At 37.7% G+C, this 20,429-nt stretch overlaps 1 protein-coding gene across 1 annotated transcript in view; it reads left to right on the top strand.

Moving 5' to 3' along the window:
• Positions 1-1,306: 1,306 nt before the first annotated feature.
• Positions 1,307-20,429, top strand: part of LOC111867386 (digestive cysteine proteinase 1) — a 28,380-nt gene continuing 9,257 nt past the window's right edge. The window contains exons 1-8 of the mRNA XM_023857187.2: positions 1,307-1,581; positions 3,949-4,110; positions 8,147-8,319; positions 10,842-10,946; positions 12,868-13,027; positions 13,528-13,720; positions 15,958-16,178; positions 18,498-18,598. Coding sequence (XP_023712955.1) covers positions 1,530-1,581; positions 3,949-4,110; positions 8,147-8,319; positions 10,842-10,946; positions 12,868-13,027; positions 13,528-13,720; positions 15,958-16,178; positions 18,498-18,598 — 1,167 coding nt within the window. The 5' untranslated portion in view covers positions 1,307-1,529. The remainder of the gene's footprint in view (positions 1,582-3,948; positions 4,111-8,146; positions 8,320-10,841; positions 10,947-12,867; positions 13,028-13,527; positions 13,721-15,957; positions 16,179-18,497; positions 18,599-20,429) is intronic.

The following is a 20,429-nucleotide window of genomic DNA, read 5'->3' as shown; positions in this document are numbered from 1 at the left end:
AATAGTGCTATAGTTACTTGTAGTTACATGTTGTGTGTATAAGTGGTCAGTAAATCGGATTACAAACCCATATCCGGTCTATAGTCACTACAGTCATGATAATGTGTGCCGTGTGGCATTTCATATTTGATCTACTGTGTGTATCATGATCTCATTTGATTGTATTTTTTTTTTCGTTTATTATTACATTCCCATGGACCCTTACTTTCCTGGACTGCCTTTTACTGTGATCTTACTCTTACCTCGCCTCGGAATGATTCTAAGCTGCGGTTTTCGGAAACTGGTACAGTATATGCCTACCAAATCACCTTTCCCCTCACATACTGACATGGAAGTTCATTTTTGGGGTCAGGACACAAATCACATTTTCTGGGGAAACGCTATTTATGTCACAAAGTTGGAGCCAGGATGGCTGGGATAGCCCAGTGAGTAAAGCAACTGAGCTACAGGCTGGATGGACGAGAAATTTATCTTTGATCCCCGTCAGGGTAAGAGATTCCTTCCTCTGCATAACGTCCCGACTAGCTCTGGGGTCCACTCGGCGTCCTACACAATNGGGGGGGGGGGTGAAGCTGGCCACTCATCTCCATCCAATGCCGAGGTTAAGAATGGTGCAGCTACACCCTCATGCCCAAGAATAACTTCACCTTTACCTTTAACACGCAGGAGTTAACCCAATGTAACCTAAACCCTGGTGATAAAAGCGGATCTCGTTATCCCTGTCACTTGACCTACTGCTACAAACGTCGCCATCCGTCTCAAATAGCACGGACGGCACGGACCGCATTGTCGTCTTTATCGACCTTATCGACTAAGCTACCGCTACCAACATCGTTCGCTTCCTGTACTGATTCGTGCTCTCCTGCTACACTGATAGTGTCGTTTATTTCATCGCGTTGTTACAATGACGGAAAGGAGCTGGTATGTTTCGCGCTAGACGGCCACTGTGCGATTCCCGGCGGAAGCCAGAGATTTTTATTTCTACTCCACAACATCCAGACGATCCAGACTGGCTCTGGGGCTCAGCCAGGCACCAGTCATTTGGGTACTGGGGGTAAAGCGGCGGGAGCGTGAAGTTTATCATTCCCTTCCATCTAGTACTAGGTCAAGAATAGTGGAGTTATACCTCCATTGCTCCCTACGTCTTCCAAGTAATTAATTACGGACGGGAACAACTTTACCTTTTTCACCTCGTGCATTGAGGGAATTGTTGCATATAAATATGGTATGCAATGTTGGTAATCCGTATTTATTTGGCTCAGGCCTCCGAGGCTAGGCTATGTATAAATTTTGCGAGGGCAAGCACTTAAATACGATGTTGGCAGGATGGCAGTTTGTCACATGACATTCCAGTTCGTTGTGTAAACGTAAACAGAGATTCAACAAGCATTACATGACATGATATGAGGAAGAGATAGAATTGTTTGTTTATCTACTGAAAGCACTTTCATATAGAGATTAGCTCAGAAAGAAGAGCAGTAACACAGGAGCCGGCTAGTTGTTTTGACATTATTCCATCATTGGTTAATATGGCTAGAAAATGCAATTTTGTTCTGTTCTTGCCCGTCGTTTTAATGCTAGGTAAGTACTTCACAAAAAAAAAAAAATCTTTCGATGTGTAGTACTTATTCCTTCGAGTTATTAGTGCGACACCTATGTTAGCATTGTATTATTATTATAGGTCGAACTATTGACAATATGACAAACCAAAATTAACAGCCATTTTTTAAGCGAATGAACGGGGAAGGCCATATGAAGAATCAGCTCGAATCAAGTGCACGGTATATGCGAACCAAAAGGTCTTCACAATTTAAATATAGGCGTCACCCATCCCAACAAAGCTGTTGTAACTCAATAAAAATTTCAGTTGACTGGACAGTCGGAATTTAGTACCCGACGTGTGTTTTATATTTGACATAACCAGTATATCTCAAATGGCTGTGAGGTACAGTTAGCCCCTTGCCCATCAGGAACATTCACTGTATCTGACTTGAGTAAAAAGTAAAGCTATCCGTGTAAAAGGCCGTGAAGTCCCATAGGTTGTGAGACGTTGAGGGTCCCACATTTTCTAGACAATCGGCTCAAAGATTGCGGTAAGGTTGTCAGCCTTACGCACCGGCGGCGTTTAACTCCCCAGGAAAATTATTTAATTAATTCCTGGTAATCATTTCTGTTAGAGGCTGAGTAAACCCCAGGGCCTAGCGCGGTTGGAAGGATTAGGTCAACTGAAAAAAATCCAATTACCTCATCGGGACTTGAACCCGCGACCTTCCGGCTTGTAGCACAGCCCCTCAACCAACTTTGAGTACAGACCTTAAAATATAAAGCCAAAGGCAAAGATAATCTACATGAGACTTCATGGGATATCTCAGAAGATAGAACTCTTTATAAAGATTATTAAAGATAATCTCACATAATTTGACATAAACTTTTGTGCATAAGGTAACATACTCCTAATTTGAGTGACATTGTTCATTTGCATTAAACTCATTTAGTGCCAGTCTCAGGGAGCAGCATTTGCTAAAAATGCCATGCCATTTTTTCAGAAGTTGCTATCCTTGAGGAAGAAATATGTGCTTACCCCCAAATTTGATAATATTTACATTTTTCATATAGTTCTTGACAGAGCTGTGTAGAATATACACCACTTCAGAAGTGTCTGGTGACACATAAACTTCTAGCATTTCAAGGAGGGATGTTCATGATAATGAAATGTTGCCTGGGTTGTGCCAGTTTAATTTTCTTCATAGATTCATAACAGAACGGTGTGAAGTGAAGGAAAGTTAACACCCATAGTGTGATGTGATGGCAAATGATCCAGTCACCATTATGTATTATTGATTAGTACCGCAGCAATGTTTTCATATTAACTGATTTTCAATAGATATTCAAGAATTTGAAGAAATGTCCTCCAGTATGGAACATAAGGATCACTACTGTCACCATATAAAAGAAACAATAAAGGTCCCAGAATGGATCCCTGGGAACACCATTATTAACTTTGCCCCATCTGGAATGAATATGCAAATTATTAATTACAACTCTGGTTAATATTGTCACGTATTGGGTGTATAACGCATTGGGTGTATTTTAAGGTATGATTTTACCAATGAATTGGCCTTACCAACTGTTCCATAAAATTTCCTAGGTAGTCTCTTTCCATGAGCTTTTATAACCAAAATGCGTTGTGTTGAGTAAAAGTGAATGATGGTCTTTAGCTTTCATATAGTTTGTAGTTATGTTTCCAAGTAATTTGAACTTAAAATACATTATCACATCTGTAATCTTGTAAGAATAAATTATATAAAAATAATTTCCATTTGTATATTATAGCTTGCAGACGTCATGAGTAAATGACAGAAATAACTGTGACATAATTCAAAGTTATGGTCTTCTGGGATATGATGGCATTTTGCCTAGTGAATGGGTACAATTGTTTTCCTCCATATTCATGATAGAATAGGCTTCTACCCTGAAGGTGGAGGTGGGAAAGTGTTCCTACTCTTCTGTGATTTTACATAGTGTCACATGACAGAAAACCGTAGTCTTGACACAGCCATGGGAACCTCGAATCTCATGTGACATAATTTTATATCTTTGAATTGTATCTTTCAACATAGAAGTATGGATTCATTTTTATTCCTTATTTATTTGTGTGAAATACCTTAAATAATTGTATAAGTTTGACTAGCTCTATATCCTATGGGTGCTAAAGCCCCTGTACAGGATTTGTGGAGTTATTTAATAACAACAACAACAATAATCAGTCATTTTATTTTCATTCTAACCAATTCATTATTAAATATATAGCAAACAGTGGACAGTATTCAAAGTAATTGTGGTGTAATACATCACTGTTACAATCCTAAGAACATCTTCATTTACGTTATAATGGTAGAAGGAAAGCATGAAATATTGTCAAGTAGAACAAATATATTCTTTTTCCAGCTTTACTTGCAGCAATGTCTCACTGTGTTCCAACACCACCGGAGTTCAGTGATACTTATACTGTTAAAGGAACACTGTACATCCCATATGCTGAGATCCGTGAACCTTTCTATTCCTGGTATGATCTGAAGCTTGGTTCTAGCCGAATTGATTACTATGGAGGTGAGGTTCATTCACAGGTTATTAATCAAGAATTAATATATGTATATTTTTTCATTATTCTTATTTTTATATACAGGTGGTCCAGCCCTAAATGTCAATAAAATAAAATATTGTATATGCTAAATGGAAGCAAGCATTAAGATGCAAACATTTTCACATGTAATGGTAAATCAAATTTTCTTCCTGCTTGGTCAAGTGATCTTCTGTATGCATGCATGTGTGGAGCAGCACTGTTCCTTCTTGCTTCAGCTGAAGAGATGTACTTTGTGTGCCAAAAGTGGATTGCATTTTGTAGTTGGCAGAGTTTAAATTATACACCCATATTATATTTAAGCATCCTGTTGCACTCCATACGATAAATGATATAATGATACAAATTCCGTCCCAAGTGCAAACAATATATTATGTGTCCTTGATCTTGTTCACCTACACTACATGTTTCGGCCTCAGACGGCCATCATCAGGTGTATAACACTCACGTCGCTGTCACACTGCACTCAGCCCAAAATTTAACATTTAAAACACTTTTCTTGTTATTATCAACATCTACTTCGTTGATATCTGTCTGGATGTAGATTATTTTACACACGTTAATTTTGATGTACCTGTAGTAGCACTATAAAATCTTTAGTTCTAATTTTAAAATCCTTTAAAAAAATTTTTTCCTTTAAATTTTAAATTTTAAATTGTTAGGGTTACTCGACCTATGTCTAAAGTGCTGCAGCGGCTAGTTCTTGTTTCCACACTGTATAGGTGTTATCCTGTGTAGTCTTCCTGTGTGCGTGCCACTGTTATTCTTTACTACGTGTTTACACCCATGTTTAACAAAAGTTTAGTGAGGTGTTCTTGTACCAAGTAGCACCAATTTACAGATCAGTGATTTGCGAACTGAGTGGTCTGCAATGAAATGGGCCTCCACACTGCATGATGTCTCAGGACAATGTCAACATTTTCATTGGGAGAGCAAAGCGAAATTACAGGGGGCTAAGTCCAGCGAGTAGGGAGGATGGGGAATGATAACCATGTTGCGGTTTTCGGGGACGTGTGGTTGGGTGTGATGTCGTGATGAAGGAGCCAGTTGTGTTTGCTCCAAACTTCCTCTCAAGCATCTCAAAACATCACAGTGAAATTCAGAGTTGACCCTAGTGTTAGGAGTAACAAATTCACCGTGAACAATCCCCTTCATGTCAAAAGAAACAATGAACATGCTCTTTGTTGAACTCCAGATCCTCCGCTCCTTTTTTGCTCTTGGTGATTGTGGGCTCTTACACTGTGACGCCTGTTGCTTTCTTTCTGGATCATAACTGTAAATCCAGTTTTCATCACCCGTTATGGTCCTAGAGATAACAGTTGTGTCCTCATTAGCCTTCTCTTGTAGCTCAAGACACACGTTTACACGCCACTGCTTTTGATCATTTGTCAAGAGAAAGGGGAACAAACTTCACGGCAATTCTGCACATGCTCAAATTTTCTGTTAAGATCTCTTGGGAAACTCCATAACTGATCCCAGTGGTGTCTGCAAGCTCATGGATTGTTTGGCAATGGTCTTCATTAATGAGTTCTCAAATTTTTTCAACATTTTCTGTCATTTTGCTCATGCTTGGTCACTGAACATTCATCATCTTCAACTGACACTCAACCAGCCTTGAAACGTGAATGCCATTCAGATACCACTGTCTGACTTAAAGAATGTTCTCCAGAAGCCTCACTAAGCATTTCAAGGGTTTTGATAGCTGATTTACTGAGCTTCATGCAAAACTTGGTGCAGACACTTTGCTCGATTTTGCCATCCATTGCAGAGAAAATAAAACACGAAGTTGAAAAAGCACTCGTGTAAAAACAGTGCAGTGTCACATGGCAGACTGATGCAATAGGCTTATGGAAGTGTGACCTTGGTCTCCCCTCTCATCTGCTAGCACCGAGGCAATTACAACAATAACAGTCCAGGAATTTTCCAATAGCACCTTGTATTGTGGACTGGATTACTCTGGCTCAAGATTGGGCTGTGCGGAATGTTGTAATGAACACTGAGGTTTCATGAAAAGTGTGGAATTTTTTTACTGGCCTAGCTTTCTAAAAGGACTCTGTGGAATTATTTCATCATCTTCCTTCACTTTATTACAGACATTTTCTTAATGTGCCTTTGTTCCGTGATTTCATTATCTTCACTACTTGGTTTCGTGTATACTGAAGAGGCTGGTATAGAAATGTTATAGACTTACATTTGGGAGGTGTTTGATTTGAACCTTGACCAGGACACCAGTTATTTTGACTGAGGTTTCTCATGGTTTTCCTTACTCCCTCGTGTTATTATATGAATGCTTTCTTACAAAACCTTTACAGTTCACCATCATCATTCATGTATCCATCATTTGATGCTATATGGTCTTGATACTGAAAAAAAAAACTCTGTGGTTTTAGTCCACAAGTGAACTATACCGACCGAGCAACCGCTGCTTGTTGGGGAAGTTTAGTGCCAGCTTTTGCGGATAGAGTGTGTCGCGTGGTCAGTGCAATGAATCCCCTTGGCCGTTAATTTCGGTTTTCTAAACTGGAGCCACTATTTCCATGAAATAGCTCCTCAGTTATCATCATGAGGCTGAGTGCACCCCGTTTCAGACCCACTACTTCTCAGAAAAAATCTGGTAGCTCCAGGAATCGAATCCAGACCTCTGGATCTGTAGGCAGGAACGCTGACCACTAAACCACAGAGGCGGTCCATGGTCTTGATACTGAAATCGTTTTTAAATAATGTAAGAAGAGAAGTTGGACTGGTTATAAGGTAATTATAAGAAGTGAGTGACATATCAGTAGCAGTGATTACTTGCCAGTTTCTGATTATCTGAAACAATGGTGTCAGACATCACCATTTACATGTCTCTGGCTAGTAGCAACAATAGATAGCTATGAATGGTAACTGGATGATGGATGTGTGTGCAATTGATTTGAATCATTGGAACTGCTAGTGGTTGCTGAAGTCATTGTTTACATTTCACTGGTTAACAGATGGAATAAGTAGCAATGAGCAGTAAATGGTTGATGGGTAAGTGGTAAGTGACTTGAATCAATGTAATCATAGTATACATTCTGCTGGCTAGTGGCTATAGTAGGAAACTATTGCCAGTAACTGCATAGCCACTGGCTAAGGATGGGCAACAAAATAGTTCTGGTCACTGAAAATGGTAACAGTTTATGAAGTTGCTGTGTACATTTTTCAGTCTAGTAAGAGCAGTAGGTAGCTGCTAGTGATAAGTAGGTGATGGATGGGTTACAGAGTGATTTGAATCACTGGAACTGGTAACAGTAATGGAAGATTCACTCTTTATGTTTTGTTGGCTAGACTCCAGTAGCTGCTGTTGCTATCTGGTAACTCTGTAAGTTCCAGAGTGTTTTGAATCACTTCATTCATCTGTAATCTGTCAAGACAACAGGTCCACAGTCTCTTCCAAAACAATTCCTCCACTTGATGCGATCTAGAGCTTTCTCCTTCAAATGAAAATATCCTCTTCTGTCCCCAAGGTCATCCAGCATCTTCTTACGTCTTCTTCCTCGTCTTCTGGTCACCTCTATCCGCCCCTCTATCTTTCCTTCAATAACTTCTTTTAGAAGGCGGTTACCGCATAAGATATGACCAATCCAATTAGTCTTCCGTTTTCTTATTTCGTGTAGGATATTCCTCTGCTCACTGACTCTAAATAACACTTCTGCATTTCTCACATAATCGGTCCAACTGATCTCCATCCTTCTCCAACACCACATTTGAAAGTTGAATCACTGTAGCAAGAAAAATTGGTGTGCTCTGCAAAAGTATCAGTGATCACAGTAACTGCCTAAAATCACTAAATAATTATATTAAATCAGTAAAGATAAGGATTTTGAAATCATTTATAGTTAGTTTCCACGGAACAGGGTCTTGGAAATGAAGTCATTCCTATGAGAGATGTAAAAGAATCTGACTTGTTGGGAAATGTACTGCGGTGCTGTTAGGCATCTGAAGTACAATATAACAAATACATATTTTTATTGATGTTATAAGGAATGGTGAAAACATATCAACTAAGCAAGTTGGGCGAGTATGGTTCCAGTTTGAAGGTAGCACCAGTGACAACAGAAAAAGTGCAGAATTTGAATTCTTGTCTACAAGTCAATGGAAGTAGTGGGAACAGAATAGAACCACAGAGTATTCTGCCAGATCTAACGGGTTTCAAGGTATGACACAGCGTGGGTGATAATTAAGCTTTTATTTGTTTATTAGCAACTTTGTCATTTATACTCAAATATGTACAAGTGAGATGGAGGTTTTTCCATATTTAAAAAAATGTACTATCAAATTATTTTCACCATGGATAAATGTTAATATTAATTTGAGTAATGCCTATTGGATCAAAATGTCTATCAAATCTTATATGAGGCTTAACCATTACATGACTGGACTTCTGAAAAAAAAAAAAGTTACTAAACTTTAATTAGTGTGGTCACCTTCAAAGCACTTACCTTCTGAGTTAATACATGCATTCTGATGTCTCTTGTCATACCTAGAACATGAATGGAAGTTGGGAGTTATGTGTTTGGGATCTAATGCTGAGTAGTCTGTTGAGAATCGACTGACTTTTTGCAGGAATATATTTCTTCCATCTTCAGGGTCAAAGCGTAAGCCAAGCAAGAAACCTGCACAAAGCAGGTAGCAGCATTGGCTGATTTCTTAAGGACTGTGCAGCTTTGTATCTCAGAAGATAGAACCCTTCCTAACCACTGATAAGAGAACTTCAAGTCACACATGGCTGGAAATTATTTATTGAAAGTTGTTTCAGTACTGTCATCAGATTGCTTTGAATATCTTCATGTTATTTGAAATAGGAGCCTTTCAAGAAGGTAATCAGTTCTGGGAATGTGAAAACCACAAAGGCTAAAATCAGGCAATTACCGTTGATGTTCCAAAACTCGCTTTGTTGGAAGTGTTGTGTGGAGGGTCACATGGTCATGCTCCAAAATTCATTTGTCCAGCCAAAGATTTGTTCTCTTTCAGTGACTCTGTTGTTGTAAATGTTCCAGAAAGCTTGGTTAATTGTTCGGAGATATACATTTGTAATAGTAATCCTTTTATAGTAAGAAAGTTGATGTGCATAATTTGACGAGTGATTTTGACATTCATGCTCTGTTCATTTTTGGAAAAGCTGGTCTTTCCTCTTGGACATTTTATTACTGTCATGTGAGAGGACCCAAAATCTCATCTCTGGTTACCATTCTTAGTCTAGATGATTGACTCTACCAACATTCTTGATGACAGATATGAAAAAATTTAATTTCCTGTCACGTTTTGTTCACCATTTGGATTCATTCATGATTGTTTGGTAAAAATTACTTCATAAGGCTTGTTGCTGCTGCAAATTCTCAACTTATATGGATTAAAATTTCCTAATAAATGAAATGTGGATTCATCAATGAAGACATTGCTGGCTCTAAATGTATGTCATCTTCAAGTCTCGAAGGAAAGCCGCAGAAAAACGAGTGGCAGATTGCCTTGTATTGAGCTCTTACATGTTGCAACAGTTGTCACCTACAACTTTTAAATTTCAAGTGTTTTTTACAGAATTTTGTGCACTATTGTGTTTGTGTCATGTTTAATTGTTGGGCAGCATGCCTGGTTGATTTGTGTAAACTGTGGGCTAAAGCCACTCAGACTTCAGCCTCTGAGTTTGAGTGACATATCGACTTTTTGGCTCTTTCATTTATAAATGCAGCCAGTCTGATGAAACAATTTATACTGCTCATTTTTGTTTTTCATTCTCTATCAGACACCATAGCAGATCTCTTTTACACCATACCCACATATTTAGACATGTGAAACCACAGCACAAGCTTAGCTATTTCTGCTTGAGATGCCATCTTTACAGCTGTGAGTGTAGCACTTCAGGTGGAAAGTTTTGGAAACTCAATTTGACATAATCCACTCAGTCCTTGCAGACAGATTCTGGAATAATGTCTAAATTAAGCCATGGTCATTCTGCATCCTTTCCAGTTCTTTATTCCGTAATCATATTATTCAGTGCTCTAGTCTGAGGCACTGGAATTATCACTAAATAAATTATAATACTTAAATATTGTCTTGTGATAGCAAAGAAGATGACTGACAATGTCATCTGACTCCAATTTGTAATTTGTGTGAAGTAGTTCAAGATGTCCACGTCGTCAGTCGACCCCAAAAAGAAAGGTGAACCTATGAGCCAGTTAAGGGACCCACCTGGAATCCAAAGACACTGATCATTAGTGAGCTACAGAATTATGCTTCCAGTGTCTCAGTCAAGGGATGAGTGGCAGGCCTGTGGTAATGAACTTTGAGGTTCCATCATAACATGGGAATGAATATGTTTCCCAAAGTGAATTTAATTACCCAGTATTTTGTTCTGTTTCATGCATTTGTAACTTTTTGGAAACAATCTTTGTAATAGTAAATAATAATACTAAAGAATTCTTTACTAGAATATTTTAGAATGCTTAGGACCAATAATATAAATATTTCTTATATACTAATACTGCTTCTAATTAGCACACACCTCTATTAAAATAAGACCACCAGCACCGTATTGTGGGAGTTTTAAATCCCATGTTCTTATATAATAAAGGTTAAGTGAGCTGCAAAAACTGATTTTGTATACTGCCATAATGCAGTTGCTGTTGTGAAAATATGTTTTTATTACCTGTATTTACACTTCTGTTTATTCTTGTTGAAGTTTCTTGGTGAAGAACTGGTAAATGGCTTAATATGTGAGAAGTGGCGCTTAGTGGATACAAAGGGGACCAAGGTCAACAAGTATACCATGTGGATTCGTTACAAGGCAAGTGTATGAATTTCATCTTTGAAGTTGTCCAATGGTTTGATTTGTACTGACTCGCTGTTTATTGAGTTCGTGTCTGTTTCAACAGGTAATTATTGTCTGAACTGTTTCATTTGCATGAACATGCCTAATTTATTTAATCCTCACTTTAAGCAGGCAGTTTCCTTATGTATTTTGGGAAATACCTCATTGCAGTAATAATTGCTGTTACACATAATTTCTTCTCTCTGCCCAGAATCTCTTGAGGTTGTTGAGAATGTTTTTTTTTATTGCTAGTCGGGTGGGACTAAGTCCCTTGTACTGGGGCTACTTCTGGCCTATTGTAGCAAGTTGAGAATTTTTGTTAGGCCCCTGAATAGGTGACCTCTTTTGCTTGGCAAATACAGTGGTGGGGTTGTCATCTTTCAGCCTCAGGACAGGAAATAAGTAAGGAATACTGTTACCAGTTGAGGACTCTGGACAACAAAACTGGCAGTGGAGAGAGAAAGACCATCTCCATATTTGTAGAACATGCCTTAATTACCTAGCCCTGCAAAATAATTGTTTTTGTTTTGTTTTGTTCTTGTTGGTGACAGCAAAAACAGTGAAATAATTCTCTGTGAAAGTCTGTTGCTCAAATTATAATGTAGTTCTCCTAACTATAGTCTTATTACTGTTGCATGGGGTGAGGGGCAGTAACTGTTTGAGAGACTAAAAAATTATAAACACATAACATTTAATCTGCTTGCTTTGTGTTATATTAAATCACATATTGTGAGAAAATTTAATATGCAATAATAATTCTTGAGGGACTAATACTGTTCAACTAAAGTAAATTAAACTGAAATAATATTACTCTGTCTTCTTGATTTACCAGGCTTATGGTCTCATATTCCAGAAAACCATAATCTTCATTGCCAACGCTGTGAAAGCCTCAGATCTCAGATGTTGCTGGTTCCACCAGTTCACATGTAACACATTTTTCTGTAAAACTTATTAAAAGTTTTTAAAAGTTTTGCACATCGTATAACTTTTAACTTTTTAAAACTTTTTCACTACATGTTTTGACCAATATGGTCATCATCATGTGTAAACTTATAGTTGAGAAACTGATGTGTTTCTGTTATTGTCACTTCTGTTATTAATCTTTTAATATATGGTCCCCTCTATGCTCATTTGTATTCCAAGTGATGGGTTGTTCTTCCTGTTGTGTTTTGCTATGTATTTTTTTTTTTGCAAATGCATTCATAAAAAAAGACACACAGCACAACACAACAGGAAGAATGTGTTTACCGTTGTATTTCACATAAATACTAACAATTTTGTCATGGTATAAACAAGTTTTATTTTAATTACTGGTCCAGTGGTTGAGGTTAGCTCTTTCTAAGAGAACCAACAGAGTAGGTATCTCCCACCTCACCTGAGGATGGAAACATCCAGTTTTCCAAAATGTTGTGTTTTGTAGTTTTTTAAAATACCTAACAATGGAGAAAGTCCAAAAACCCAGGAATTCTGAGTGTTATACAACATCAGAGCCCTTTAGAAGTCTGACTGGCTTTTGTATATTTTCTTTTAACATTTTCCTTAAAGTTAGTACTCTGTCTTTTTCAGTTCCTGATGTGTGATTACACCATTTTATTAAGTTGTCTCTGTGACTAATTAAATACCATGCCATGAGGACTTATGAGACTGGATGTATAGCTTGGCACATTCATAATCTTGGCACTTGGTGTAGGTGTCAGCTCAAAGCTTTGCCACTTTATTCTCAGGAAGAGAAAACCAGTATCCATTAAATAACAGCCCATATGGGCTCCAGAGACATTCTAGACCCTTTGAAAAAGAGTAAATGTCTTGCCTCATCTGGGAATCAAACACCAGTTCCTCATCAAACTCTGTACTGAATGAGCTTTGTAATAATTACATTCATTGACTTTCTTTTCAGAAGTCTCCCAGGGTCCAAGGTGCAAAAGTATCAATTCCTGTTCGGTATGAGATGAAGGGATACAATTCTCTATTAGGTTCACATTATGATCACTACTACTTGGAATATGATTGGTACTCTTCTGACACACCGAGTCCAGATGTGTTCACAGTTGCTGAGAGTAAGTTTTCACTATATGGTTGTGATGTGTCACATACATAATAATCATAGAAATACACTCAACTGTCGATTATCCGGGGGCCGATCAACTGGTTTCTGGCTTAACCGGGGCTACCGGGGCTTTATTTGAGGCTTATATTAAAAAGAAGGCGCGAACGCCACCATAGGCTTAATTCTCAGCACTCATAATCACGAGACGTCTTCTGTCTCTGTCACCCCCGGAATTTGCAAACATCTCAGTTCACGCGGTCGAACACAGCCTTCCGAATGCAACTTAGACTTATGTGTCACGCTTTACAAATCCAATTCAATTATTGCTTTAGGTGACGAAACGGCCACACAGTACTACTTTTAATAAAATTTGTCTTAACTGGGTTTTCGATTAATCATGATTTCCATCCCCACCATTATCCCAGATAATCAAGAATTGAATGTACTGACAAATGGAAGTTTACAGTAGCTCTAGAAATTTAAGTATTCTTCACTGTTGATTTTTTTTAGATATGACCTGCACTAGCTTTCCCGGTCCAGGAGACAGACACATCTACACTTTTAACCCAATGAAAGAATTTATACAGAACTATGATGATCACATGGAAACTGCGTTTGATCACTTTCGACACAGACACAACAAAGATTATGCTGATGAAATGGAACATGCTAAAAGAAAGGAAGCTTTCCGTCAGAATCTGAGGTACATATCTATGCGTAATTTTATGTTGGGTGTGTTTTAAAATGATATATATGATTTAATAAAGATTCTCCTTCAGTAACTTCTGTTTGTGGAAGATGAGTTATGAGGAATGTAAGAACCAGTGAAACTTTATATATCTCCTTGTTTACCTTCATTATTATGTGCACGGCTGTACATATTGACTGAAATTTACTTAGTTTTAAAATTNACCGTGTCTCACGGTGTTGTCGCTTGCAGATTTACTTATACTTTTTCTTCAACCCTGAAGATGGGGGCGATACGTTCCTCCGAAACGTCGGTTAACACCACATATACACGGTGCCAAATCCCAGAAGACTGCTTTCTTTTTTAAAAATTGTTTTGCAGGTCAGTAACTCACTCACTCATGCTCGTACTCCACACTCAGTACTCCATATTATCACTTGTCCACTTGTTTCTGTCTCTAAAGCAGCAATTACTTTTATTTTAAAATGTCATCACAGTCACATTTAATTTTCTAAAATGTCATTAAAACCACATTTTATTTTACTGTTGCAACCGTTTATGTTGAATTAGAGATGGAACCAGGGACCAGCTCTGTTGATTGAGCCCAGCTGACTAGGCTTTTACCTGAGGACAGAGACCGAATCTAGTCTACGAAACATTGTGCTTTAAATGAAAAAAATAATACGATGGATAACGTGCAGCCACCCAGTAGTCATATTAATATACCATTGTCACAAACTTTCAGATCTTATTTACATGACATTATCTTTGACTCATTGGTTTGCTGTGCCCATGAACTTAGTTCAGCTAATTAAAATATGTTCAAATGAAGCCGGTAGTAAACTCCATGTACTTAAAACTTTAAGAGAGGATGCTCCTTTGGAAAGTACATGAAGACATAGTAGACTGGAAAGACTTGGAAAGTGCTGTAGTTGTTTGAAGATTGAGAAGAATAACAAAAGTTTTTCAATTATTTGGATTTAAAAGCTATAAGTGGCCAATAAATTAAGTTATCAATCTGAATCCAGTATAGACTTGAAAGGATTCTGATGATGGTGTATACTGTACTTCTTTTGGCTTATTTTGGACTTCACCCATCNTGGATCTTCTGAAGTTGTGAAGACTTATTCTTCCAATGAGCATGAATCCTATCTCTAAGGAGAGCCATACTGGCCCGTTGGGCAATCTTGAAAGAACGCCGACCACTATATGGCATCTTAACTGAGAGGCCCTTGGGAATAATGCCTAGGGATTTGCACCTCATAAGAAAGGTTATATGGTTCAGGGTTTTGGCCAAACTGATTTTTAGGTATTCCAATTTCCTAAACGAATTCCAATTCCAGTGATTGAGACTAGCTCTTTCTAAGGGGCCCAACTGAGTAGGTTAAACCTTCCCTATCCACCTGAAGACGGAGACAGATCCAGTCTCCAAAACGTCGTGGTTTTTTGTCTTTTATATACCGGACGATGGGTGAAGTCCAAAATAAACCAAAAGAAGTACTGAATCCAGTATGTAGTCATGAACATTCGACAATATTAAAATGGATCATAAATATGATTGATGAGAATGTGTTGACTGGACTCTTATGGCCCATGATAGGGATGAGTGGCAGGCTCATGGTAATGGTCTTTGAGGTGCCATGAAGTACTTGGTATTTCTTGAATAATTTAGCAACTGTCAGCTTCTGAAGAAGGACTCCGTTCTAAGGAGGTAGGTGGGTAGGTAGTATATAAGTAAGTAATTGTAGTTTTGGTAGTTCAGTTGGTTGGTAAGTAGTAGGTAATTAATTTATAGCAACTGTCATTGTTAGTTTTAATATTGAGACGTTATCCATTGCCTCTGTTTTATTCTAAAAACACAACTTGTCTGAAGTTGAGTTTGCTTCAGTATTCTTTCAGAATGGTGGGCCTAATTTAGTGGAGCAATTGGAAATGGTTAATGTTAGTGGTTTGGTCAGATTAGGTCCCCTTTTGCCTATAGACTGAAGATGAACCAGCTTCCAAAGTGTTGCATTTTTAGTATAAAACTGTATAATGAGTAATTAGGTATTAAAACTGCGATTCAGCAACATCAAAACCATTAAATCAACAACATTTATTAAATGGAAATGTTATTGTCTTGTGAAGTAATTCATTTAGTAAATGTAAGTGTTAATGGTTAAAAGTTCTGAGATGCAGAAGACTCTTGACATATAATGTGATGAGAAACATAATGTATTCTGATTGCATTGTAGCATTATTTTTTTTGTAAGGTTCATCCACTCGAAGAACCGAGCTGGTCTTAGTTTCCAGTTAGGCGTTAACCACTTGGCTGATAACACAGAGTTGGAATTGAAGGCCTTGAGGGGAAAACAATACTCCAGAGGTTACAATGGAGGTGCCCCTTTTCCATATAGCAACCTTGGTAGCCTGACTAAGGATCTTCCTTCAGACCTGGACTGGAGATTGTATGGAGCTGTAACCCCAGTTAAAGGTATTTATACAGAGATCATTAAAAGAGTCTTGAGAACAGATTTGAGCTGGCAGAGTAGGTAGATCAAGATGCATAATTTAGTACTATAGTTTCTTGCTGTTAGACTGGTACGTGTTGATAGCTTGTTAGTTGTGATGCACCAAGCAGCATATGATAAAAATATTGGTGGTGCAAGGACACTGAACGTACTTTTTCCTATATGATTGGCTTTCGCTGTACCATGTTTAAACTGAAATCAGTTTTTGGTTGGTAGCCCAGTGTTGGCTGCTGAATAAGGAACTACAGTGAAAGCAGTTTCAAGAAAATTAACATTTTGTGTTTGGAACCTCTAGTTCACATACTATTATTTCCTGAAAACACCACATATACATTTTTGTTTAGGGACATGGTGACCATAGATTACTGAAATGTAGTCAGAATTAGTACAGATGTTTTCAAGAAAATTACTATTTTGTATTTTGAGGCCCATCTGAAGGGCCCTGTTTCTGAAAGTAGAATGTTCAAATGCACTGGTCACTGATGTATGATGGATGGACTCATAAATAACCAAATGCGAATACAGTCCTCTAACTGCTGAGGCACTAGTGAGGTGCGCATCCATACATTTAGACAGGCAGCACACCAAAAACAGCCTTTTAATAATCCGGGTGGCTGAAGATGTTTAAATCCATGAAAATCTCAAAATTGATGTTTTTCATAGTCACAGTTTATTTTTGTATATATTCTGTATATGAGGAAATACAAATGTCACAAATGTCAGGTTTTACATTTGTATGTAATATATTTATTTTATTTCTACTACATAGTTCAAAAAATATTTAGTCATGGTTAATGTTATGAAGTTAGGTTCAATTGTTCAATTTATTTACATTCCGTAAATCGAGATAATCTATATAAATAAATACATTTATGGATTTTTGTAACAAACAGTGGACTACATTTGATTTCAGAAGTAGATTTCCATGTTTCTACTGAACATCTTTGTGTATGTACAGTTATGTGAAAGATATTTTCCTAGCTTTATAAAGGCATGTGACTATGTTACTTACGACCATCTATTCTTCCAGGAAATTATTCTGCTACTTATAGGCTTAAGAGAGATTTGATAATAAAAAAACCGTTTTGCTTTCTAATTTGCAGTGGTGTAGAGAAGAAGGATGACAGTGAAGTATTTAACAACATGTAAATTAGCCTACCAGCAGTTCATTCCATTGTCCTACAAGACAGCATTCTATTGTGCCTTTCTACTAATTGACTGGCCAACCAACCAGCCAATTAAGTAACTCAATAGCAAGGAGTCCTTTTTAGAAGTTAAATAGTCAGTAATCTGCTCAAGAAGTTCCACAACTTTATGGACCTGCAGGTTCATTACCATGTTTACAACAGCCTACAATTTGTCCCAGCCCTTAGCCACATGAACCTAGTTCACATCCATGGGCCCTGCATCTTTAAGGCCCATCTTATAACATTCTACTATCTGCAATTAAATCTTTCTTCAGGTTTTGTGATTAGATGTTCACATTTCTCATCTCTCAATGATGCTTCCTGCATCCTCTGCCCATCTTGTTCACCTTTGTCTGGTGATACTAATAATACAGTATGCGCCTAAATATACAGTACTGAAACTGGCGCATCTCGAACGCATGTGCATTTGTCGACGGGGCATAGCTCCAGCTGCATGTGTTCCCAGTAGTGTAAAGGAAATTGTATTGTCCAGTTGTTGGAAATTGGTGTCTTGATGGAGGAAAAAGTATTCATAGTTTAGTATTATTTCCACTCATACAGAAGTGGTCGCCAGACAACTCGCTTCCTCGGTTTTGAGCAGCCAGATGTTATCGTCCAGAAACCGCTCCATAGTACAAGTGTGATGATATGGTGTGCCATCTCAGCACATGGTATATTAGGCCCATATTTCCTTGAGGATGAGGAAGGCAATGCTCTTACCGTCGCCCAAGAATGCTACAGGGACATGGTGATCAGATGATTTCTTCAGGATTTGAGAAGGTTCTGTCCTGCAAGGGGCCTTCACATGAATAGACAGTGGTATCAACAGGACGTCTTTTCATTTCAGTACTGGATATTTTGGCGCATACTGTATTAGATGAAGAGTACAAATTATGAAGCTTATCATTATGCAGTTTCCTCCAGACCCTGTCACTTCTACTCTTATTAATTAGTGAAACAAATGTTTCAACCAAATGTTATCTCCAGATTTTTATATGTAAATTATTTATATAGCCATTATTAATATCAAAATGCTCTAAGATTGATTTCCACATTTGATATGTACTTGGCAAGTATTGCATTATTTTTATTCAGATCAGTCTGTATGCGGCTCATGTTGGAGCTTTGGGACCACAGGTACCATCGAAGGGGCATACTTCTTAAAATATGGTCATCAGGTACGGCTGTCACAGCAGGTAAGATATGACATTTTGTTGTTTTGCGTATTGCCCATGTTGTATACTCTCTCACCCAAGAGCTTGCCCAGGTGAATGCTAGAACATGGGTCTCTCAGTTTTCCAAGTTTATCAGTCTTGCTGTCACCTTGATATCAAAACTTATTGCAGGTTCTTACTTATGCATATTTTTATTTTGGTTATGTGATTCCTGTATTGTAACTTCATTACCTCTGTGTTGTTAAGGATCTAATGGTCTAACTTGCACATTAGCCTACTTCACTTGAATTAGTCCATTAAAGCAGGGTTGTTTGGATCTCTGCCTCTGTGTTGATACAGGAGCAATATATCTTAGCATTTAAATTTTACTCAAGCAAGGATAAAAATTTCATGCATTTTAACTGTGTAGCTTCCATCCTTTTTTATTCTGTATCACAAACAAGTTACTGACAAGTGTAACCTACACGTTCAATTCAGTTTAATTTATTTAAACATTCCGTTGATCCTTTGTGGTACAATAATGACCAGTAGATGTGGAATTACTCGCAAACAAAACCAGACAAGTCGCATCACATTAAGAAGATACGAATATAAACACAATAATTCATCTCCACAATACAGTATCTCAAACATTGGTCTAATATCTAAGAGCAGATTATTTATTAGGACGTTACATCAGTTTACTTACAAACAATACCCAGATAAGAAACAGGTCATAGATGCCTGCACACTTAATACCCGGGACACAGATGGAACAACTTATGTACATCGTATGACTGCTATATGTTTAAAATTGTAAAATTAATGTACTGATAGTACTAAGATGTGATGAATATATATGAACAGATTATAAGTATCATAAAAAAGTTTACTTAATAGGGAGTATAACCCAGGTGTTTAGTTTACGTTACAGTTAAAATATTCATCCAAGGAATAAAACAAATTGGAAAGAAGAAACCTTTTTAGCATCCGTTTGAATAGTTTCATTTCATTACTCAGACTTTTTATGAGGTGGAAGATGATTATAAGCTCTGATACCAGAGTAGTAGGATCCTTTTTGGAAAACTGTCAGACGTGAGGTAGGAAGGTGTAAGTTTGTGCTATGTTTAGTACTGAAGCTATGGATCTCATGATTTGATTTGTACAGATCTCTATTAATGTTGTATTTTAGCGTCATGTTGCACTGATTCGCATCCATGATGTGTATGTATTGACCGTCTTCTAGTGCACACAGTCTCACTTGTCACTTCACTACATGTTTCGGCATCACTGTGCCATCCTCAGGTGTGTTATTTATGTTAAACTATTGCACTGCTCGTCATCATGTGTCGTTTNATGCACAGGCAGGTGGTGCAAAGGTAAATGTTTGGAAAATAAATTAAATAGTCAAGATTCTACAACACAATTTCCACCATAACGTAAACAGTGTTGGTTGGTAGAGATGTTTATAAGAGTTTTGGCATCTGAATTTAAACAAATTGAAGTCAGTTGATTCTGAAATAAATGGAACATTGGATACATCCTACCAGAGCTTCATACTGTATATTGTTTGTGTAGGTGCATTACAACGCACGCAGCCACTAAAGGACACATCACAAGACACAGTAGACACAAAATATAGGAAGAACGACTCCCATAGCGGAAGAATGATATAATACGCGAGTTTGAAATACGTCTAAGATGATAAATCTAACAAATTTTAATATGCAGGGAGGAATGGACCAAACTTCGGGAGGATGTTCCTTATGTTAAAGTATGCCGATATAACCCAAAACACCTATGTCCAAAGTTGAACGGTTACGGAGATAATGGCCAGAGAAGTGTCAAACTTTGACCGGTGTTACACACTTGT

This window comes from Cryptotermes secundus, unplaced genomic scaffold (genome assembly GCF_002891405.2).
Source record: "Cryptotermes secundus unplaced genomic scaffold, Csec_1.0 scaffold350, whole genome shotgun sequence".
Lineage (NCBI taxonomy): Eukaryota > Metazoa > Arthropoda > Insecta > Blattodea > Kalotermitidae > Cryptotermes > Cryptotermes secundus.
Note: the sequence above shows the minus strand (reverse complement) of the source record. Positions and strands in the feature narration are given on the sequence as shown.